This window comes from Conger conger, chromosome 18 (genome assembly GCF_963514075.1).
Source record: "Conger conger chromosome 18, fConCon1.1, whole genome shotgun sequence".
NCBI lineage: Eukaryota > Metazoa > Chordata > Actinopteri > Anguilliformes > Congridae > Conger > Conger conger.
Window position 1 is genome coordinate 20,185,240 of NC_083777.1, and position 25,677 is coordinate 20,210,916.

General features: G+C 44.3%; 1 protein-coding gene across 2 annotated transcripts in view; it reads right to left on the reverse strand.

Annotated features, from left to right (window-relative positions):
• Positions 1-892: 892 nt before the first annotated feature.
• Positions 893-25,677, reverse strand: part of hhat (hedgehog acyltransferase) — a 77,831-nt gene continuing 53,046 nt past the window's right edge. Inside the window, exons 12-13 of one of the 2 annotated variants that reach the window (XM_061228570.1) lie at positions 16,118-16,152; positions 15,523-15,600 (exon numbers count right to left, since the gene is read on the reverse strand). In XM_061228570.1, coding sequence (XP_061084554.1) covers positions 16,145-16,152 — 8 coding nt within the window. In that variant the 3' untranslated portion in view covers positions 15,523-15,600; positions 16,118-16,144. Of the gene's footprint in view, positions 2,558-15,522; positions 15,601-16,117; positions 16,153-25,677 lie in introns of those variants that run through there. The other variant, XM_061228569.1, reaches the window with a different exon arrangement.

Below are 25,677 nucleotides of genomic sequence, written 5' to 3' on the forward strand. Positions count from 1 at the left end.
AGCTCCTCAACTGACAAATCAGAATCACCAGGTACACACAGTGAGGTCCATTTGGACAGTTACACAAATTTAAAGGGCTCTGATTTACTCCATCTGGATGTAAGCACTCTGGCATATGGGCAGACGTCCATAGCGAGTGCAGTGTGTTGGAATTACAGCCCTTAAAAACTGCGTCACGGTCGAAATACTTACTCATTGTATGTTACAGTACAGTCGGAAGTTGTACAGTATTAATACAACAGGCTCAACCAGAAATCAATGAAAACACATAAAATAAATAATAGATTCATCAACGTAGCATGGTAAATGGCAGCATAAGTCTACATAGTCTACATACAGTACATATAGAGCTTTCACCTCTTAAAGTCTGATTCTTCTCCTGTAGATAAAAAGAAAAAAAGAAAAAATGTGGGCCATTAATTTTCCGGACAATAATTCTGCCCAAATGCTGAGATGATGATTCATTGTGTTTTATAAGCGGGAAGGTAAGTCTTGTGAAGTCATGGTTACGGTATGAGCAGAAATAGCAGAACAGCATGTCTGTAGAGCGGACAGTCTGATGCACTCACTGCTCGTGGGGATCAGATGCGAGTCATAGCTGAAGATGCAGCCGACCGTGAGGCAGAGACCATGGGCTGGAGCGTGAAACGTCCCTGTAACTGCACCTTTGTTATTGGCCTACTGGGGAATACAGCGCTGTAAGCGCACAGGCCTGGAGAGCCTGAGGGATTGTGGGAATGGCACCAGGGCATGCTGGGGAAGTTATACCTCCCATGGGATTACAAAATGGCACCCATCGCAACCGCCAAAAATGCACTCGCTTTGTGGACTGCTCCCCAAACACTGAATCCCCCCCCCCAAAAAAAAAAGACTCCTGAGAAAGTCCCCTCGAGTAACCATTATGTGAAATGAAATTATTTTTACATTGGTAATCCGTCCCTAATAGGGTTGCGCTTTTATCATAAGCTATTTAAAATGTAATACTGCAGATGAACAGTCCTGGGTTAGATTCATGTCCCCGAAACATCGGGAGTCTCATTTCAGCTGCGGTAATTAAGGAGGATTTCGCTCTGACCAGCTGACTAATCTGATTACTGCCAAAGATCCGCTTCATCCCTTCTGCGATGTGAAACAGATATGTGATTAAGGCTGAGATGCTAACCTGGAACGTTGTGAAACATATGTGATTTAGGCTGAGGTGCTAACCTGGAACGCTGTGAAACAGATATGTGATTGGGCTGAGATGCTAACATGGAGCGCTGTGAAACAGATGTATGATTAGGCTAAGATGCTAACCTGGAACATTGTGAAACATATGTGATTTAGGCTGAGATGCTAACCTAGAACGCTGTGAAACAGATGTGTGATTAGGCTGAGATGCTAACCTAGAACGCTGTGAAACAGATGTGTGATTGGGCTGAGATGCTAACCTGGAATGCTGTGAAACAGATGTGTGATTGGGCTGAGATGCTAACCTGGAACGCTGTGCAAATGAAACCAGTGCCCTTTGAACTGCTGCATCATGGGTAAGCTGATCAAACTGCATACGACACGAAGCGCAGGTAGCTAGCTGCGGAGTGGCTGTTCACACTTCTATTTTAACTGCTACACAGGAATCATGGGAGAAGAATTGGTCTTACAGCCAATACTGCAGTAAAAGAGTGATAGCGTACTAAAGGGATATACTTTCAGTGTTATCAACCAGAGGAAGAGTCATTGGTCCAGGAATCCTTCAGAAAAGGGCTGATGTGGGTGCAGATTTTTGTCTTCGCCAAGCACTACAACACCCGATTTAACTATTTAACTAATGACGGTCTTCTATCAAGGCCTTGATAAGTAGAATTGGGAGTGGTAGTACTAATGTGAAACAATAACCTGCACCCACACTGGCCCTAACATATAAGATGGAACATTCCTGCAAGACATCTCAACACAAGGGAAGGCCAGGGCAGAAGGCCTTTTACTGAAAGCTCAGATTCACACACAGAAGTATTCCAGTGCAGAGATCGACAGTAATCCAATTTAGTCCCTTGTGGGAAATTAATTTAAATAAAATTAATTCCAAAGAACATCCTGAAAGAACATAATGGAGTTTTTCAGTAAACTTGATCAGATCCATTGACTTCCTCGAGCGACCAAACTGAAATGGAGTCGACCCCATAACTCCACTTCGCGCACTTTGGACACCTTCCAAACAGTGAGAGACACAAGCGTAACGCGCGCTTCAGAAACGTCTTGCATCTTTTCCGCCGTTCACATACAGATGGGACTCATGACATCACATGTCCTAAGGTTGCGCGGGTGTCATTGCCCTGTCACCTGGTGTGCTGGATCAGCTGCAGGTGTGCTGGATAGATCTGGATGTGGGTCTATCCAGGACTTTGGGACGCAGATTTCACGATGTGGGTATTGGTGGTTCTTTGGAGCGCAGATCTCAGGATGTGGGTCTATGAGGACCTCTGGGATGCTGACAGCTGCTCTTTCCTGTCCTGCTCCAAGCCGATCTGAGCAAAGCTGTACAGGAAGACCAGCGTTGGCACGGCGAAAGTGGACAAACCTGCAGGAGACACAGGCAGAGATATGAACCCTTTAAGGTGTGAGGTCACAAACATGTAATTAGAATATTCCGAACTGAACATTCTAATGCTGATGTAACATCCTGACATCTGCACTCTAGATCTGAGTTCTAGACACAGACTTGGAATTTTGAAAAACATTCCAAAAATGATTAGAGTGAACTGCAAAAGATTGCTCAGGTTGAGTTCCGTGAGGAGAACAAGGAGACACAGGTGGAGATAAGCGAAGGGTAAATTCTGCAGAAATATCAAGAGAATATTTCTTTACACAGTGCATGGAAAATCTTGTCAGGTCAGAGGCAAAACCCTATGGGTGTTCCAGCCCAGGCTGAATACAGTGCTGGATACTCTGGTTTAAATGCCAAGCCCCGACGGGCTGGACAGCCTGTATTTGTGATTATGCATTCTTGTATTATTACTCAGTATCAGACACATTTCACACACAGTACACAGCAAGAATGAGAGGACCTAATAGACATCTTATTATATTCATTACATTCACCTACCATGATATTAACAGTGGTTGATATATAGAGGGTGATACACAGGGGTTGATATATAGTGGATGATATACAATGGGTGATACACAGGGGTTGATACATAGTGGATGATATACAATGGGTGATACACAGTGGCTGACATAATGGTGGATTATCCATCCTCTAAAAGCTCACGCGTACCCACAAGCTCGAGCCCAAAGCAAGACCTTCTCCGTGTCTGACAGCAAGATGATGTATTAGTGACTCAAAATGGTGTCGACAAACAGAAATCCCATCTGAGAAATCCATTGACCAGACCGCAAGTGCCTTAGCATTAGCAGGGCTGGCCGAGTGGCAGGGAAGCATTTAACACATCCATCTTTCACCCTCACGAGTAGACAGCTGCTTGCACTGCGTACTGCATCTATCCTGCCCTTACTGTAAAGTTGCTTCCAGAGCAACAAACCTGATGCATTACATGAATCCCTAAGAGGGGACAAATAGCACCGGAGACCATTTAAACTCAGACGGAAATCCCTTTGTGTTTTTGAGTGCTCGAGTAATGAAAAATCCCATCTACATACATAACAGCGGAGATGATGCGTTCATCCACATTGCTTTGACTCAAGGAGATAGCTGCCATATTACGCCAGTTTATAAGGCACTTACAACACCAATGCTTACTTGAGCGGCAGCAAAGGAAATGGCACAATATTTATGGGCATTTTAGGCAGTTTAAGTATACAAGTGATTTTATTGAATTCCTTTTTGCTTGTAATGTCAAGGCCTTGGAATTATAGGGCTCCATCTGACATTTATTCTTAAAATAATAGTTATTAAGATGCTAATGTTCTTTGCTGGGTCCTTTTTATATTCAACATTAAAAAAAATAGGACACTATGCTGTAATAGGTGACCTAACAATTGACCTAACCAGCTGCAGAGGTAACCTTTCTACATACAAAAGTAAAATGCATCTAAAAATATGTTTGGATTTCAGACCTTGCTTTATGTAAGAATGCTGCTTTAATTCCACACTCTTCACAGGCACCATCTTCTACTGCACTCAGTAACCAGTTACATTACTAATAATGCAATCAATTTTCAGCAATATTCAGAAACAAAATTCTTCTTTGGAATGACTGCTTTTCGTTTGATGAACACGTTGTGTGGAAAATTCTGTGATCTGCAGTGAGAGCCTTCAAGTCTTATTGATAATCTAAAAAACTAAAACAACACCTTCCAATATGTATTTGAGCCAGGTCAGGACCGTATTTACCACAAATCTAACCTGCAAGGTGTCCACGAGGGGAACCATCTGTGATCCAGGGTAGACGAGTCGGGACATGTCCATAAATTCTGGCAGGGCAGAATCAAATCTCTGCCTCCTAGTGCTCTCAGTCCCCGTGGAAGGGTCCTGAGAACTCTGTATTAGCCAAGTTCCCTCACTAAAGAGGGAGAGATTAGAGATTCAAATCAAAGCGTCGATCTGATGCTATCAGGGCTTGCCTGGCTGAAGAACTGCACCGCTGGTCAATGTAAAGATCAAGCAACCTGATGTAGGAAACAGCGCCAAAATGGGATTATGGAAGATTCCGACTCTCCGCATCCTAATCTGAACAAAAAACTGCAGTGCTTGGGTCAGGTGAGTGAACAGTGCAGAGCGCTTGATACAGGGCTGAGGGGATTCAATGTGCTGAACCAGCAGCCTTTCTGTTGGGAGTGCTACAGGTTGGCTGGTTTCTGCTCACACTTTAAATGAGGCAGCCAGCTCAGACCCGGGAATCCAGGTGAGGCTAGCTGACTGTGTAATTATCAACTTTAATTAATAAAAGGAGCTCTGAGTAAGGACGCAGGCTGCACACCCCGCAGCAAGAATACCGCTAAACAAAATATCTATGGCTCTTCAAAACAGCCACAAAGCTGGAACAAATTAACCAGTAACTGCCTGTAGGAATTTGGTCCTTTGTGAAGGAAAAATTGGTTGTCCAAAATTCAGGTTAATAACAATTTAGCAATACAGGAAAAATAGTCTTAATTACAGGAGGAATCATACCGGGTAAAAGCAAGGCAGGGCAGTTACAAAGAAGTGTTGTGTGGGTACAAGCTTTATACCCCACAATGCAGGTTCCTGACCCTGATTGGGTGACAGGCAGAGAAACAGACATTGTTACCTATGCATGTGATGTGGGATGAAACCAAATGGTCATTGACACCAAAGTAGACAGTAAACTCCAGTTTCACACCTAGCTACCACCCTGGCTTCCTCCTTGGTGGTGCTGGGCTTTGATCCTAACCCCCCTTGATAATTCAGTATAGTTGAGGTGTTAGGTGACCATCCAAGAACACTGAAACAGGAAATGTATTCTTCCCTACATGCCTCATCCATGGCCGACTAGATTACTGTAAAACATAGTGACCTTGGCTGTCGGGTGGTTCAACCAGCTCACTTCCTGTTCTACTGTATGGATGGGTTCCATAAGAGACTGAATTTGGACTGAGCATGGATGGGCTCCATGGTTAGGGACTGAACGTGGACTGTGCTGGTGCCAACAATGGCCCACAGCTCTACAGAGTGAAGTGTAATTGGCCACAGGGACACCCAGGGAGGAAGGGATTCGGGTGGCAGTAGTTATGCCATCGGAGTTAGTGTCTCATCCCTCAGCAGTGTGCCTCTGACTCATGGCTGTGCAAGCTCAACCTGTGGACTGCTGTGTGGAAAGGGGAGGCTTTATATAAGATGTTCCGGAGGAGAGCGACTACCTGTCTGCACCATGACTATCCAAACAGGCACTGCGGCCTGCTTGGACCATAACTATCCCTGTAGACACTGGTCTGTTTGGACCATGACTATCCCTGTACTATCCCATGACTACTCCTATAGAAACTACAGCCTGTTTGGACTTGGACTATCCCTATAGAAACTACAGCCTATTTGGACCATGACTATCCCTGTAGACACTGGCCTGCTCAGACCATAGCTAGTGAGAGACTATAGGATCATTCCAATCGCTTATTTTACACCTTTTTTTTTTTTTTTTCCTTTTCCTTGCTGCTGACCAGGAAATCAATCGAGGTCCGGCATCATAAAAGACAGTCCAACCCATTAAAAAGTTAGGAACTCCATATCTTGCCTTTGAGCAAGGAAACATGAGCGCTTCCTTGGTGGAAGTAATTTATTGGAAACTGAGACGTATAAATGATAAATCTGTGGATCCACCGCTCCGCATCTGCCATGTCAAACTGAGGCGGAGGAGCAAGGGTATTCCATTTGCCCAAACCATTCAGAAAAATAAGTGATTGGAATTGGCTCCTTGACAAGGAACCAGCAAGGTTAAGGTAGCCCTCTAGACCTAGCGATCTGCTAGGGCAATAACTGACTTTCTCTCACAATGATGGAGGCTCCCAGGGTGTGATGGTGTGCTCCTGATGAACACAGGAACAATGCTCAATCTCCGCACAGGCCAGGAAGAGCGAGAGAAAGTAGACCTGATTCACAGTCTAACATCAATGGGATATTAATGCTGGTTGAGGGCAAGAGAGATTAGAGAAGGGTTAATTACAATCATATCGCTACAGAAATGTCACATGCATAACTGTCAAACCAAATTAATAAATTAATTCTTAATCTTTCAGATGAGACAGTAAACTGAGGCCCTGACTCACTGTAGTCATTAAAGATCCCATGACGCATCGCAAATGTGTCCTGGCCAAATTTCCAACCTGGCTTTCACAACCTAATCATCTCCCAGTTTAATTGGCAAAACCCCCCCCCCCCCCTCTCAAATTTTCTACTGAGAACTGTCTCGTTGACTGGCATAAATACTGAGCCGAGCAGGCCTACCAAACGACACAGAAGAAAAATAACTAAAAACAAAACAAAAAAGCACAATCAACAGCCCTAAAATGAACCATTCTTCCCCATTTTCAGATGCCTGCCAGTCTTCCTCTCTCCAGGTTGGCCCGTTCTAGTTGTAAACACGAACGATAAGCTGATGGTGATAGAACGGAAGCTTCCGGAGCCTGCAGTGGACATCGCTACGGTAAGCGCCGTGCCTCAAGGTGACGGTCACCTCCAGCCTCTCCGCTGGCTCCTCCGCGAGCTGCAGGATATTCTGTCGCAGCCAAATTTCTGCGGTCTGAACGGATGGTTGAGCAGAGCCCGGCTAATCGCTATTCTACAGCTCGCTCCCTCCCCTCCGCCGCTCTCAGGTTACAAATTGCCGGCTGCGGACAGAACTGCGCTTCCGAAAACAGGCAACCAGAGGGCAGCCCAAAAGTGCTGCGAGGAAAACGCGAGTCGGAATGAAAGAAACCCGCATGGGGCCTTTTCTTTCCAGCTCAACTTGAAACTTAGTCAGAAACAGGCTGTGCGAGACTTATTCAGAAAGAGGGCGGGTGAGGCTTTGTGCGGTTCCTGATTCTGTCTCATCCTTTCCAGGCACGTTCAAGTGAATTTACCTGGTGTGCAGACATGCCGACATCAAGGAAAATGGGTATTTTCATATTTCATCAAAGCGTTGGCTGAATTAAACATGGCAAAAATATGCCAAAAACCTGAGTTACAGCAAACTCTGCCCATACACACCAAATTAATGGCAATTTTGCAACTGGAACAAGAGCTAGCAAACATACTGGGAGCCGTCAGTGAGCCGTGGGCCCCCTGAGGGGGAATCAATACAGCCCTGCATGCCCATGAATCCTGCCTGTCCAGTCTTAACATATGAGCTCCTTTAGCTGTGGAAATGGCAGCTTGTTTTTGATTAGCAAGTCCTCAAATTCAGATACAGGTGATTTGTGTGTTTCTTACCAGCTTGGGTCAAATACGTAATCATTTTGGAATCAAATACTTTTCTGTGCTTTATTAATCTTGCCTGGGGCAAATGAGCCAACCGAGAGGACCAGAAGGTGTGGAGAGTATTCCATAGGTTCCAATACACCAGACAGTAAAGCATAGAAAAGTATTTGAATTCCAGTCTAGTTCTTAAAAAACTTATCAGAAAAAAAGGACTGGTCAAAAGGGATTTGAACACATTTTCGCTGTTCCCATTATATTGCGGTGCTCACATGGAGAGGGGCTGAGCAAGATTAGGGAGGAAACGTGACCCAAAGTTCAGACATTTTTATTTATATAGAGAAGCAATGCTCAGGTCCGCATTAGTGTTCTGCAGTTTCATTTATTATTGAGTTTCCTTGAGAGCCTTCTGCTCCCTAAGGCCAGGCGATGGTGCGCTGGTAAATAAAGGAAGAAGCTGTTATGGAATAAATCTCCATAAGTGCTACAGCGAAAGCCCTTTTAAAGAACCATTTTAAGGTCCCAAAATCCCTTCCTCTACCCAAAACAGGCCCTCCCTAACCACCTCGCCACAACCACCTGGCCACTTTTTGTGCAATACAGAATCTCCTCTTTGCCTTAAAATATATTTACATTCACTCTTTTTAAAATGGAACATTAAATAACGAGAATAACCCAAACTACTACTTAATGTACACAAATATCTAGAAATGGCTATTCATTATTTGTATGACTATGTAAGAGATACTCACAGCTGTATCCGTTTCTGGGTTTAACACTGTTATTTAACTTACCCAGTTATGTATGTGATCTGACATTTTTGCCATTTCCCTTCATAAGTCTATGGTGCATACACCTGACTACCTATCTAAACCAGGGTACCTGGTGTAAACAAAACCCTGCAAGTGCACGAGAGCGCCTGACCCGGGTGCTCCATACCTGAAGGTGAGGCATCTCACCACCTTCTTTAACCTTTTGGAGGTAACTGACTTTCTGCTGAGCAGCTTTGAATCTATACAGCAGGGATGGCACTTCACACTTTTCTCAGAACTTCTATCATCGTTTTGGATTATTAGTGCTTTTATTTTTTAGAGAAATCACGTTTAAATCGAGTTGGTGTCAAAGTAAGGAACTGAAACCAATTTTTGTGAGATACAGTCAGTCTTGCACTTTTCAATTCTGTTATGCTCTGCACTATATCTGCAAAGAGCAAGCATCTTCACCTGAAAAAATGCCAACTGCAAAATGAAAAGAACAATACCAATAGGCTTTAAAAGAGAGAGCCATTCTTGGCATGACATCCTGCGTGCGTGTTCAAACATCCTTCTGCTATAGTGATGTATTTCAAAAAGAAATAATGGCATAGTACAAGCCTGACAATATTTCACACGCATCAGAAAGGAAAATGTGTGAGAAATTCGATAAGGCGTTTCCGTGAGAGGCGTGCCGTGGTGTGGGGAATCCATCTCCTCTCCCATTCCGCCGGCCTCGCGAACACCAGATGAGCGCTCCGATAAGGAGCTGCCGTTCCGAACGCCGCCTTTCAATTATTCATCATACGCCTCAGCCGACCGATGGCGTCTTCAAAAGCAGCGGGGGCCATTTCCACGGCTAAGCTTCTTAAACCAGTCACCACAACGGGCTTTAAACCTGTCGCCGCGTATCCACGGCGAGAGACGCGGGAGACGTGTACTCGCCCCGCTCAGGTCTCAGGTTCCCCTGCCCTCTCTCACCCCTCTTTAACGGCAGCTGCGCCCGAAAATCAATTTTCATTTTGCTGCGTCGGTGGCGTTCATTACTTGCTCAGGAGAGCAGAAATCTCGAATCTTGGCGCTCCGGTTTGAAGGTGAATGTTTTTTGAGGCCCATTGTGGTTCTTTTCCACAGTCACTGGCATGGAAAAATCTTTTTGTTAGCACATTGCTTTGATTTTGAAGAAAGATAGATTGTTTGGTCATTGCTACGATATAACAAAGATCAGTATTCAGTGACTGTAAATATCATTAGAGCACTAGAACCTACAGGCTGCTTGTGCAGTGAAGACATTGGGTGTAAAGCTACAGCAGTTATAACTACTGCATTGTCATAACTGTATTATGAAATATGTAGCTTTGACATTAATCTGGCTCCAAGTACTCTACTACCTTTACATGTTGTAAAGTTATTGTAGTTTCATAACTCCCGCAAAAGACAAAACTCCCACAAAGTGCATCACACCCCGCCTCTTCAGACCCCGTCTGTGAGGAGTCTGCTCTTCAGACCCCGTTAGCCGTCAGTGAGGAGTCTGCTCTTCAGACCCCGTTAGCCGTCAGTGAGGAGTCTGCGCTCCAGACCCCGTTTAGCGTCTGTGAGGAGTCTGCGCTCCAGACCCTGTTAGGCGTCTGTGAGGAGTCTGCACTCAAGACCCCGTTCAGCGTCTGTGCTCAGACCCCGTTAGCCGTCTGTGAGGAGTCTGCGCTCCAGACCCAGTTAGCCGTCTGTGAGGAGTCTGCGCTCCAGACCCCGTTAGCCGTCTGTGAGGAGTCTGCGCTCCAGACCCCGTTAGCCGTCTGTGAGGAGTCTGCACTCCAGACCCCGTTAGCCGTCTGTGAGGAGTCTGCACTCCAGACCCCGTTAGCCGTCTGTGAGGAGTCTGCGCTCCAGACTCCGTTAGCCGTCTGTGAGGAGTCTGCGCTCCAGACCCCGTTAGCCGTCTGTGAGGAGACTGCGCTTAGGCATTACACTAATGAGTGCAGCTGGAGGACCGTGTGTGGCCTGCGTCATTTCACACCACTTAACCTTTCCCTGACAATCTGCCGCTAAACGATCCGAAAAGAAACGGCGTCCGCCTTCAGAACGACGCTGCTCCTGACCGCGACGGAGGACCGCACGCTTCTCCTGCCGCGTGTTACCTCAGGCGACTCACCGACACAACAGTTACACACACACACACACGCTTAATGGTGAGTGTGCAAACTTGTACAGAATGTCTGGGCGTACTCTCTCTGACGCACATGTGCATATATACTGGTTTCCTCACACAGGGATATTATGAGAGAGGTCAGTGGAGAAGGGCCAGACTAGTCAAAGCTGACAGAAAGGTGACAGTAACATAATAACCACGGATTACAACGGTGGTATGCAGAAGGGCATCGCTGAACACACAATGTGTCAAACCTCTTAGCGGATAGGCTACAGCAGCAGTACACCAATAAGTCAAAATAAGTCTAATAAATACCTAATAAAGTATGGTTGTTCCCAGGTTTATTTAGATCTCTAGACCAAGAAAAATTATATTTGCTTACTGCATTAAATAATACATAGGCAAGGAAGAAAAAAGTAAACAAAAAAGCTGAATTCACTACCGTAATCTGTCCTTTTATATCTAGAAATAAACGCATGCACTAGGAATGTGAAACCAGAAATGCTCAGAAATGATTACTCCACTGAAAATAAACATTTTGTTCAGTCGGATGAGTTTCTCATTTGAACACAGCATCCCATGCAAGCTCTTCCTCCACTACACATTCAGATTCCATTTAATAAGGTATTTTTCCTGCAGAACTGCTGCTCACTGGATGTTTTTAGTTTTTCGCACCATTCTCTGCAAACTCTAAAGACTGTCGTGTGTGAAAATCCCAGCAGTTTCTGAGACATTCAAACCAACCTAAAGGAGGTGGAAACAATCATCTCATGCTCAAAGTAAATTAGATCATCAGATTTCTTCCCCATTCTAACATTTGGTCTGAAAAACAGCTTAACCTCTTGGCTTGCATGCTTTGATGCATTTAGTTACTGCCACGTGATTGGCCGATTAAATATTTTCATTTACATGTCTGGTGTACACATCTACCTAATAAAGTGCTCAGTGAGTGTATACCTGTACCATACATGAAGTATAATTAAAGTTTACGTAATTATACTTCAAGTATGCAGAGTATAGTTTTTCAAATGGGCATGAACTGTTATGACTGTCCTAGCTGTATATGGTTCCAATTCATTTAATTCAAATATGAAATCAAAATATTGTGCCATACATGCCATCCATAAGCCAGATAACAAAAGGAAAGGTACACTTTGAAACACAGTAGCCTTCTTGTGACAAAAAGGCAGAACATAATGGTGTTATTAAAACCAGGCCCTGCCTCATTAGTCATGTTCCGAGCATGCTCAGGTTGAGGTTCTGTGGCCTTCAGTGAAGGTTTGGACTGGCCATGACCGTGCTTGCACATAACACAGGCATTTCAAACAGAAAATCCTTGGATTGCCAACACTTTGTGTGGCTGAGGTCAGTGTATATAAACGCTTCAAGAAAACCTTTATTCCCTTAGTCTCTACCATCACATTGAAGAAAATCTAATCCCGCATTTGTCAGGCCTTATATCCAGGTCAAAGAAGGGGCACCAGGTAACCACCCATGGCAAACAGAGGTTCGTACCATAATACAGTACCTTACAATTTTTTCAGTGTCAAATATTGCTTTTCCAATTGACCATTTCATTTTGACAAAACTCAGGCTCTACGTCTGAAACCCTTTCTGCATAGTAATCACGTTTTCAGTCAGGGGTGAATGGGTACTAAAAGCCTGAATAGCCATTAGAAATCTGCAATGCTGGGAAAGGCCCGGTTGATTTAAAATAGCTGGTTAGGGGGGCGGCAGGTTAATTAAAAGGTTTGTGGTCCAGCGAGGCTGTGCTGACGTAGGGCTAGGAGGGGTCATGAGCGCTTCAGTCTACGAGGACGACCCGCCCGTCTCCCAAGGACCCTGGGCCGGCCAGCCCCTGGTGAGGGGCGAAGGGGGCAGGGACCTTTTGACGAAACACTTGACCCAGCGCTGATTGACAGCACGATTGAAACACCTTCTGTGCAGCTGCACTTATGAGAAGGGGGTGGGTCGGTAAGGGGTTGACAGAACAGCAGAACTCCAGGGCCTCCAGGCTGGGTTACGCGCTCCCTGCAGAAACCGCCGTTTAGTTGCTTTTTTGCCGCTCGGAGACGACTGAATTCCATCAGTTTGCAGGTTCTTGCAGAAATAAATGCGGAGACATCACATTTTTTGAGCATGCACTGCATTAAAACTAAATGTCCTTTCACTGCTGTCCAGACAATTTGTCATGCTATGTGTACAGTTGTTTGCACCCTCTCCCACTCCCACCCTCACCCTAAAATGGTTTTGCATCTTCTGTGTAACAAAACAACAGTATTATAATACTCCACATTACGGGAGAATTACATTACATTACATTAAGCCAGTTTGAGCCTTTGCTGAAATTCTGGAGCTACAGTATGTCTGCCTGCAGACATGGAGCAGGTTCCTCGGGTCTGTGACTATGGCTGGCAGGGGCCAGAGCCTGGGGAGCAGGCAGCTGGTCGGTGAGCGAGGTCCAGACCTTCGCCAAGAGCAGCACAATGAGTCCCCGAAGCCCACAGCTCATTAGAGCTTCCGGGCAGTGCTTTCCGGAGATGGAGAGACAGGGACAGGGACAGGCTTGGAGGGATCCAATCAGGAAAAATACCACGGAATAGCTTCAAAGATGCCACTACGGATCACAGATGGAAAATACAAGGTTAGAAAGTAAAAATCCTCCCCGGTATTTTGTTCTGATCACCTGTATTTTCTAATTGGCACAATTCTTCAGCCAGGAGATTAGGTTAACTAGTTAGTGAAACTTCAACCCTGTGAGCCCTGGATTTTCCACCTCTGCTACAGACCCAACAGATGCTAAGCTCCTCAATCTTAACATGGCAACTCCTTCTCCATATCACTGAATCAAATGTGTAATCAGGTGAACCTGAAAACACAGCGTGACCAATAACTATACTGTGGCAATGGACATCCTGCACCATAATACAGAACCGTAAACTCACGCAAAGGATTCATCAGTTTTAACGGTGTGTTTTCACTGAACACAAAACATATTAATTTCATTAGTTGATTAATAACTTCTATTTAACTAACCTTTAACAAATGTAAATGAATGAGAAATAAAAACGGACTGAAATAATTTTAATTGCTTGAAAGCCCTGGATCTCCTTGAAAATGAGTGGTTTCAGCTCAAGGCATTTTTACCCTGAACTACATTTTTTTATAAAAAGTGAAGCATTTATTGACCAGGTGAAGGCAGCACTCCTCTTCTGGCTCATGCATTAGTGATATGATGAAAGTTAAAAGTGCAGCACAAAAACAGGATGACAGCAATGTTGAAGCCAACATTTTGGACAGTCAAGTTGTTACTGGTTACATTTTTTTTTCCAAAGCGACTTACAAGTGCATAGGTTCTACCACAGGTCAAAGCATCACATCCAGAACTAGGAAAATACACCTGGACTGCTGTTCTAAACATATAGTCGTCATCATAAGTGCAATTTTTTTTTTTTTTTTTTTTTTTTTTGGGGGGGGAGGGGGGGGGTTAGACAGGGATAGGGGTATCAGAAGGGGGGGGCGGGGTAAGTCAGGAGGGAGGACTAAGGTAGAGTTTGAAGAGGTGTGTTTTGAGTCTGCGTCGAAATAGGGGGAGGGATTCTGCTGTCCTGACAGTGGTAGGCAAGTCATTCCACCACTGAGGAACCAGAACGGAAAACAGGCGTGAACGTGCAGCTCGACCGCCAGGTGCCCGTAGAGAGGGAACCGTAAGGCGACCAGAGCTGGCAGACCGGAGTGGTCTAGCTGGGGAGTAGGGAGTGATCAGGGATTGTATGTAATGTGGGTCCCCTTAGCAGCCTGAAATGCCAACACTAGGGCCTTGAATCGGATGCGTGCGGCAATAGGAAGCCAGTGGAGGCCAATGAGAAGCGGTTAGCTCGCCATGTATTTTATAACGAGAAATATGTTGTTTATTCAAAGAAAACTAAAAACAAGTACTAATAAGTATATTTTAAAAACACTGCAAAAATGATGAAATCTCTGCAATTTATGGTTTGGGGCTAATCCAATTTAGGGTTCAAAGCATTGCAAGTGTTGGAACACCATTGTTTAATTGATTAATCTTCTTTTGTGCCTTCACCCAAATAATTAAAGAAAAAAACCAATGGAAGCTACAAGGTAAAACATGTATACATGTACAGCCTGCAGCAATCATATGCTGTTTATCAACCTTCCTGATAAACTAACACAATACCCAACAGCCAAACAATTTATAGTAGTTCGTTTCCATGTTTCCATTTTGGAACATATAATACATAACTACTGACAGGGCCACTGACAATCCTCTGACAATCCCAGAATTAACAGATACACCTCATCCACATGTCTTAGCAAAAAATGAAAATAAAAACACCCTTTGAGGTTCATTTTAGACCTGAGTATAATGTGAGCTTATGGAGTCAGGGCTCCTTAAGCGTTTCAAAGAAACATTAACCAGCTGAAACTGAGGAGAATCAAGTTTGTCATGACAACACAGCACAGTTTCATGAATGTGAAAGAAGGGGCGGGGGAGGTGATTTATGAACTAAACGCGGACCCAAACGCTCGGATCCTGGGGGATCGAGCGGGCGGATCTTCTGAAAGGGCACCCGGCCATTCCCGGCAGCCTCTTAGGTCAGACGCGGTGCCCGCGGTTTTCTTCCCGTAGCGATAGCAGACCTTCGGAGACAGCAGAAAACGTCGATACCAATTGAGCGCGAAGAAGCCCACGCTGTATACGGCGGGAGCTGGAGGAATGCGTCCTGGGTTCGCTTTCTTCTGCCGGGCCTTTCGTACGAAGACGAGGGCTGATTATGTGTCCGCCCGCTTCAAACCCCTCCAGTCAAGAGTCACACACTCCAGATTCACTTCTGCAGTCCTCGGGGGGAATTCGCTACAGTTAGTATCGATCCACCAAGGCTTTCTTGGTATTACTGGGTCTATTCTTGCAGAATAGGGGAGAAATGAAAGCCCTGGCTACAGTTAAGGTTAGGCCAATGACGGGACCTCGGGGGGCAGATGAATTGGGTAATTAAATTAGAATACCTTTGTACAACACATGTAAAAGCAGTGAAACCAACTGTATCTCTTCAGCACTTTTGTACACAGTTGACAATATGTTCCATCATGGAGAAAGAACTGGAAACAAACATTTGATGGATGACCACCTTCCACATCAACAGATGAGTCTTTTTCCCCTTGAAAACGCATTAACTTCCAGTTATAAGAAATGGCGCACTCAAGGCCACACTCGCGCCAATTCTCAGGTCAAAGTGTGAGGGATAAAGTGACAAGAACAAAAGCAGAGTGGCTTCATCTTAAACATCATGTTTCTAATGAGAGCTGAAAGCTAAAAGAGAAGTCGGGAATCGTGTCAGGGTGACTCACCACTTCAGGTTTGCTGCCAATTCGTTCTCATTCATCTGCCGAAAATAAAATGACACTTTTCATCGTCACATAAGAACTGGGTCAAATAATTTTCTTAAATATTTCAAACCCTAACCAAGGGTTTTAAACAAGAAAGCTTTGTGCAGATTGCAATCTTTTCAGATTCAGGAATTCAAGAAATTCAGGGCAAAATTCCCCTTGGTTAGTGCTATGTTTTTAAGTTGACATATCTGCAGGATGGATTTCAAATGTATGGCATTTAAGCACATTTGAAACATGTATATGAAGTTTGTAATTTACAGTGCAGTATATCAATGAAAAAAAATGTTTCTGAGTCACTTAGATCGATATTTGAAATCAAATTATTAAAAGGTTTTATTTTTATTTTATTTTTACAGCAGACAAAAAGGATTGAAGTGATGGGACCCATTTAGATTGATCAAACTAACAGAACTGGGTGAAACTTCCCAGGTGGTCAGGGGTTCGATTCCCGGCCATGGCACTGTCTGTACAGTGATCCCACCCCCACCTGTATCCCTTCTTGCTTTCCCACCGACTGTGACCACAGTTGAAATGCACAAGGATGGTGGACTGCCAGCTCTTATAAAAAAAGAAAACACACGGACAATGTAGGACAAACGACACTCAAATCTGGACTGATTGAGTCGGAGGATGCAGCCAAACCCGGCCCGAGACGCAGTAAGGAGCCTGCGGCGTTATCTTCACAATGCAAATCCACATTATCACTGCTCGCTCTATTTACAATGCCTTTCCTGTACTGTCACTTCAAATGACTGAACTACATGAACACTCACCGTTTCCAAACACAAAGCCCGCTCTGAATCCCACACTCGAGTGGGCCAAATAATCGCTGCACAAGGCCCTTCACCTGCATGAGACAACACCGTGACCAGATGCTACATTTCTCTGTGTTGGGCGATATGCATGAAAGTGTCCCAATATGTGTCCACAGTACAACATAATGCAGATGCCGGACTGCTTTTTGACGGCAATGAACAGGAAATGGAGTGGGAATACTTTTTTCCTTTTTGAGCTATAGGAAATGTTAACTAACATGTTTGCATCATATTTTAAAATCCTAGTTTTTTTTTTTTTTTAGGCGCTCACAGTAGACAACCATATTAGCCTATGCTTGGTTAATTTGTCATTTAACTTATTGACCATTATACAAAGCATGAATCATCAGTGGAGAATTCAGTGAAGACGGTCTGAAGTCTACGAGGTCTGAAAGGTCAGGGAAGACTGATTATTACGGTACATTATCCCTGGGATCACACGGATGATCTGCCCCATTAGAACCAGAATGAGCGTGAAATACCATGCGGAACAAATAAACCTTATACCAACTCAAGGCAGGAGAAAGCCAACGTGATGAGACGGTACGTGCACACACGTGGAAGCATGCGGACGGCACCGATTCAGTCTCCCCTGAACAGTGGGAACATGTTCAATCTCACACACGTCACACACGTCACACACGTCACACACGTCACACACGTCACACACGTCACACACGTCACACACGTCACACACGCTCACCACCTGATTTCATCATCTGGTCCATAAAATGCCATTTTTGACAATTTGGAGAAAAGTGAGGTTTGAGCATTTTAAATTCGCACCCAGAAGGAAACTTCAGATTTAAATCAGCCAAACAATTATAGAACGGTAAGATCACTTACAGAACTGAAATGTATAGCAGTATATCAAAAAAAAGGAAAGTACGATAAATGTATTTCATGAGAATGTATTAATATTGAGCAAAGCAGCAATAATTAGTCATTTTTTTCCATACAGCCTATGGTGTGAAGTGTTGATGATACGCACTCCATTTCAGCATTTTGCAGCATACAACATTCCCGTAAGGGACTGAATGATCATGGCGGCCCCCGGCGCTGAATGCTAACTGAATCCACAGACGACAGGGTCGGAACGGAGCGCAGCAGGCGCTGTGAGTGATGATATCGGAGGGGGCAGCCGATCCTTCGAGTGACTCCACGCTGCTGCTCTCCTCCTGTGCCGCATCAGACTCCCATAATCCCGCGGTTCCTCAAACACCGCCCCTGCAGACACTCGTCTCGCTCACGCCTGCTCTGTGACACCTGCCCCACCGTATGAGGCCAACTTGACCTTTTCATCAAGTGCGCACGCCCCAGGTGTCTCTCCGCGCGACCCAAAACACGGGGAGTACGTCGCCATCGTCAAACCCCAGAGACCGGAACTGGGTTTAAGAGGTGGAGGCTGACGTGACAGGGGACGGTTAATGCTAATTCGCCTCCTTGATTTGAGCGAGCTGCCGGTTGCCGTGGCCGCGCTGCCGTGGTGACTGTTGAACGCAGCCCCGCCCCAACGGCTTTTTCTCTTCCTCGCGTTTAACACGCTCTCGCTCTGACCCCGCCATCGGCACGAACTGACACAGCATCTGAAGTGACAGACTGGATGATTACGCTTTAATGTTGAGGGACGATGAGAATACTACAACAGCTCACACCGCCCGTCACCCAGTAACCAAAGCGGAAACAGAAATCAGAGCAGCAGACATGGCATTATTATTGTTATTACCATTATTATTAATACTTCAAATCCTCCCCTTGTTATGTTTTCTTGCAGTGGTCCAGAAGGTGTGAATATATAATTATCAAAGTGTATAGTGATTCACAGCGATACATGCAACCAATAAACAGGCTGGACAGTGAATCTGTGTGACAGCTGGTGGGTTTCTCAGTCCAATATACTGAAGATCATTCCAATAAATATCAGTTTTTGTTTCACCTTTTTTACATTTTCTGTGCATTATTCTGTGCACTTTTCTCTGAGCATTACGGTAAAAATGGGCACCGAGTTTCATTTCTGTGTTACCTTCAGTCAACAGGTGGTCAATCTACTTCTGTTTACTAATGGAAAGCATGCAGGCACAGTAATATTAGTATTTTATGGAACACTGCACTGTAGTGTAATTAAACCAATAAAACGTTTCTAATGAGCCACATCCCTTCAGATATTAAAGTGGACTGTTGCCATACATTTTAAACATTGTCCGTATTCGGACTGAAGAACCGCAGGGTCCAGATCCATCGATGCCAGATCACTCACGGTCACAGCAACCTGGGATGTTGACGGTTACCACAACAATTAAGCATGTCTATTTTATTCCCAACTGAGCTGTGGTGGTTTTATTCAGCAAAACCAGAGATGCTACGTGTGTGTGTACTGACGGACTACTCAGTGACCGGTAAAGGCAGGTTCATCCGAAGGTCAACGACTATAATCCTGATGCCAAAAAGACCTTGCACTAAAATCATGGTAATATTACATTTCTGGTGGAACGTTATTGTATTATAGCTCCATAAATAGAGTCCATGAATGTGTCTGCCTAATTCCAGTGCACACTACATGATATAGGGCTTTAATTTAAAAAGGCTTTTCTCCTATAGTGTCTTGGAGACGGATGGGTGACTTGGTGCCCGTGTGAATTAAACTTTCACGAGCTTGAAAAAAAGCTATGACCCAAATAGATCAATTATCGATCGCAAACTGAAGCTTAAAAGGCAACAATCTAATAAAATAACTGCTCCACAGCTTTTAGCGTCACCATATAAGACAAGACCGCAAGTTAAGAGGCACAGCTGCTTTTCAGCACACATTTGAGATCGCTTTCTGTTTTAAAGCTGTGATTAACAGGATATATAATCATGTAATGTATGTCTGCTATGCCAAAAAAGATTTGAAATACCGTTTAGAAAAAATAAAATCCTCCTTTTCTCTCTAATCTGAAGTGCCAGATTGTATACACTGGCAACGTTCACTGCTGCAGCGTTCTGCCTCAATTTGGGTGAGCGCAGAAAATTGCATAGTCCTCCCCAACAACGCGTGATGCCATATCTGCTCAACAGGCAGACCGCGATGACCATCGGACCAGTAGGGGTCGCTAGTGAGCGATGACACACTGTAATCCCATCTGAAGCCCAGACCTCTCTCCATGGGCGATGCATGGGCCAACCGTGCGTTGTCCTGGGGCACTGAGATGGTCCGGATTAGAAACCAGTTTGTGAGGCTCGTACTGGCACAAGAAGAGGGTCTTAGTCGGGCGAGTCTCCCAGCATGCACTCTGTGTGCCCTACAGCAGGGATGATCAAATCTGGCCCTGGAATCCAAATCTGCCCATGGTTTTCATTCCTCTAAGGTAATTAACTGACCACACTGGTTTCACACCTGACTCCCAGCTAAAGAAAGGGAGAAAAACCAGCAGTTGTCTCCCCTTGACGACTGTAATTTGAGAAGCAGGGCTAATCAGCCTTAGAAATCATTCATTTCTAACACTTACGGGTTTATGTGGTAAGTGTTAGAAGTAGCCTGGACAACAACTAACTGGACAGTCCTGCCCTGTCACATCAGAGTGGTGCTTTCAGACAGCAGAACAGGAGAGCAGCTCTCTCTGCCCGCACTAATACATCAGACGAGCAGACTGTCGGCTGCAAATCGACCTTCATGACTTCTGCGCGGCGCGGTCAAGCGCTTGTTTAGCATCGCCGTGACAGCGTGCCAGAGCAGCGCGACGCCCCCCGGACGCCGCACAAACCCGTGCGCTCCGTTTCACACGCGTGTGTCACAGCACTGGGCCGTCAGGCGTGAGAAACGCTACAACTGCAAATGGCAGGCGTTCGCCTGACAGACAGAGACTGCAGGACCAGCAGTTCCGGGTACATTTACATGAGAACAGCAAGGATCCCTGAATAAATTAAAAACAATAAAGCAGCAACAATGGAGCTGTTGTTCCCTTTTTGCATTATTGTTATTGTTATTAAGGAAAAATAAAATTTTCATTTGCCATGTGTAAACCGACCTCTTTATGGTAATGTTTGATAAACCACAGTAAACGCAATTACAGTCAACAAAGTGCTACTCAAAATTGAGGTCAATTTAGCCAATCTATTTCACAGCGCCTCGCCCTCTCCAAACTTCCACCTCCCGCTCACGATTACTGTCTGTTCTAGCTCCAGTGATGGAACAAACTCCCTGTGGAGGTCAGAACAGCAGAATCTCTTGCCATCTTCAAGCTGCACCTCTCCCTGTCCCTCCCTACCTCCCTGTAAACCTTGTTGTCTTTCTGTGATATTTACTTGTGTATTAGGATGTTTAGTTCGGCTAGGCAAGCAGTGTTTGGCTAGGTAAGCGGTTTGTTCATATATTTGCGTGTTGCGGTATTACGATTTAAAATAATAATAATAATAAAATCATCTGATGATAAAATAGGAACTGGTCCTTATCTCTGTTGGGCAGGTAGCAGTTGAAATTGCACTTCCCTCTAGGGTCTTTCAGCGCACTTATCCCTAGTTATGGGTATGCACTTTGCACTTTGTTGTACGTCACTCTGGATAAGAACATCTGCCAAATGCCAATGATGTAATGTAATGTAAATACATAAATATTGTCATTGCCATTTTCCTCCATAGTTTCAGAGAACTGGAGAACCAGACCGCAGAGGATAGAGAGGATAGAGATATATCAGATGTTAAAAGTCCCTGTGCTTTTTAAAATAATAATTATTATAATAATTATTTCTGCATATGTAACACACAAAGGCAGCTAGTCTATCAGGGGGGGTTTCTTTGCAATCTCCAAGCAACCAAGGTCAGTAAAAATAACCACCCAGCCCCTGGAACAGCTGTGAACACAGACACTGCTCCTAATGTGCTCCCTGCTATGGAACGTCCAGCAGAACTCAGCAGGTATGGTATAATGCTTTGAAAAGTGCAGCTATGTGAAAAGAGTATTGATTGGAGGGGAATGGAAAATTGACAAAATTGATCGACATACACGGCCACTGCTATCCAATGACGTCAAACCCAGTAAAATCTTATTTTCCAGGAAGTAGATTAAAAACTGAATTAATGAATGTTTTTGGAATATACTGTATAATTTATGACGTGTATGCATGGTTATGAAGAAAGAAGTTAGTTTTGATTTCATCTTGTCTTTAAGAACATTCTTATCACACATTTGGGATCTCACACCATAAAGGGTTAAGGAACTGGAAAGTCAGTAAGTAGGCACTTCCTCCCAGAAACAGAGACGCTACGCTACAGAAATACAAAGGTTTGCAGGCTCTTTCATTACGAATGCTCCCAGGGTAATACTCTCAGGATGTCTTGGGCATTCTGAATGCTTGCGGGAGGAGAAAAGTTTTGGCAGAGTTTCAAACTCTTGAAGATGGTCATGAGCAGAGAAGCACGCTTGCCTTTGAGAAGCAGTGGGCCCACAGACATCATACAGCTCCCCATCTTAAACCTATATTAATTATACATAGTTTCATGTATATAGTACGTTACATATACACCTGCTATGCCAAAAATTTGTTATTGAAATGGCTGGGTTCTTCGGTAATTAATTTGCACTTACTGACCTATTGAGTCTGATGTGGGCTGCTATCCGGGTAGGTGGATTGATATTGATGCAATTAATGTGGAAAGTCGATGACAAAAATGATTTCTGGTTCAAAATGTAGCTGTTGTGGGGATAAACAGGAGTGTAAGTTTTACTATAGATCCTTCACATGACACTGGAATTAGTGACTACATATAGTATGGATAGCTAATTAATCCTGCATTGTGTTATTTGCTCATCAATTTGTCATTTATATTGCTTCATGTAGGGCAAGTTACAATTCCACTGAAAACCATTTGTGGCTTGGTGAATTATTTTTCCTCGTGGCACCTTACCTGGGATCAAAAGACCTGGAGACTGCCATATTTGACTATGGGGCTTTTGGCAACAGAGCATGCGCACTGGGTGCCTCAACATGAAAGGGATGAATAAGAATGGAAACTAGCCTGATTAGTTCAGTGTGAAGACAATTTTCCAATTTAAAAGTACTGTCCAAAATAGAATAATTTCGGCAGGCTAAATTTGTTTTTTATACACCAGGGGCTTAATAAACTGCAATACCTCTGTTAACCACTGAAGATGGCAAGCTTCTGGGGGAATGTCAATCCCTGGTCCTATGCCTCCAACCCACGTTTCACACAGCTGCCTGCAGACTGCACCACCCACAACACCACAGACACAGAACTATTCTGTGACCTCAGCAGACTATTCCGGAAAGTCTTCCACCACAAAAAAAGAAGACTTCAGAAGAGCGTGGATCTGCCTTCTGGAACAGTTCTAAGAGGGCTGGGTATAACGAAAGCTTGGGTCGTTTTGAAATGCTGATGAAGTGTTTGTGTTAGCCTCAGGTGAACTTGCACAGGCTGCCATGGTAATAAAGAGGCGGTTTTAACGTTAGCCGCTCTGCTACGGTAACGGCTGCCTTTAGGTCAGTGGAGACACCAATCCGCTAATGACGACACGGGAGGAATAAATTGGACAGCGGGATACCGTTAAACATCTGTCTGTTCTGCGTAGCGCACCGTTTAAACCAATCACATTTGCTTTAATAATAATTAGTAATTCAGCAAAACAGATGTAACAATTTAGCACTTCACTTAGCGTCAACAAAATCACAGCACGCTAGTCCATCGTGGGTATGGCATATAAAAACCGAATTTAGATATGCAATTCATCCCCACGAAGGAGGAGAGGGGTGACAAACCACTGGAATGAATGCATATGACAGTAAGCCAGATTTATAAATCTGTCAGACCGGGATAAAATGTATTTTCGCTTGGCTCAGTTGCATTTGCTGCGAGTGAGTGAGTTTTTTTTACTCTCCCACAAAACGTACATAAGGAGAAAGACACTGAACATGTCTGAACACCGTCATGCTGAGTGTGAAGCTAATGTCAGTTTGTGAGCGGAGCCACAGATTAACCTTTAGGACATAGGATTCACAGTGGGGCCTGACCCACAAAAATCCCATTTCGTAGGATCCGTCCCCTGGCGTACACCGAGCCGACAGCCCTTATAATAGCTCTAAACATCCGGTAGCCTTGGTTTGCCTCACAAGCACTTTCTCCATCGGTCTGGTGTCAGCTGAGAAACACACCGCTGCAGCAGTGGGGGAAATCTGCACTCGATACACAGCAAGAGCGAATACGCCTCGCTGTGTGTTATTTTACCTGTCACAGCCTCAGCCAAGCAGCCCAATGAAGTCATCACACACTCTCCTGGGCAAGGCATGTTTTCCCAATGCTGATGGACATGGCATTCATTTATCGCTGAAGTTGATTTCATTCAATACACTTAAACAGTAAGCATCGTCACTGAACTTTTGACTGCTCTTAAAACTCCAGTCAGTTTTAAAGGCCGAAATGGCAGATATTTCAGCCTTTAAAAGTCCTGCTACAGTTCCTGGATTAGTATTTTCCAATAGTGGCACTTGATAAAGCACTCTGGGTGTCTTATCAAACTCAAAAGCAGGAAGCACATCGGAGGAAAACACCATGGGAAGTGGAGTCCCTCAAGGCTTGGTGCAGGGACCTCCATGCTTAATTATTTACCTTGATGAAGATAACACAAGGCATGCCTGTGCTTTCATGCCTGTGCTTTGCCCAGCTTATGCCAGTGGAAGAGAAGTGTTTGCCTGACAGAGTGCAGGCAGCCTTCTTAATGTTATAGAAGATGCTACATATGCAGGGACATTAAAAATGCTAGAAAACACCTTGGGCAGAGCAAGTGATGCCCACTTTCAAAAACACATCAAATATTACTCCACTGTGGTCACTTTATCCACATGGCTCAACAACACCACTGCTGATACTGCGCTAATCTAAGCATGAATATACTTTTGGAGTGAGGCAAGACATTTTCAAGAAAATCTCATTTACAACACATGGGAATTCATGTAAAACTATTTACATTGCCCTAAATAACTGAGGATAATTTAAGCCTTTAAGGTGCAAGGTCACAAATATGTGATAAGAATGCTCTTAACTGAACATTGTAATGCTGATGTAGCAATCACTACTGGTAATGAATAGCATTGGAGGCTTGGTGGTTCTAGGTAGGAAAACAAACACAGCCTTTAGTGTTAAAGTACAGCTTGATCTTTAGCTCAACCAAAATGACCACACTATTGAATAACGACCAGTCTCAGTGTCCATCCAGTCTACTCCATACCACTGCAAGACCCGACTTCTATCGCCCCAATCTCTCATCCCAGACTACAATATATTCACACCTATATTCCAATAAAAATCGAAAAAATGAATACAGGTCATGGCTTTAGATTATAAATGCATAATATAATCTGCTATTAGACCCCATGTTTCAGTAAACTCTTGTTTATTTTCTTCAATTAGGAGAGAAAAGCAGGGTGGGACGGAGGTCTGTTTGAATTGATTCTCACTCCTCACTTGGTGTCCGTTTGATGTGATAAAACAGACTCCACTGCACAGTAATGAAGCCAGGGCAATGTCCAGGAGGATTACAGCCTCAGAAAGAGAGGGATTGAGGGGTCACTCCAGGCCAAGCGACTCAAACAGCCCAGCGTTCGCCTGGATGTAACACTTACACATTTACACAGCATGTAATAAATTGCAAGCCTCCCTACACCACAGCACAGTGATTCAACTCACTGAAAATGCACCCAACACAACATCAGA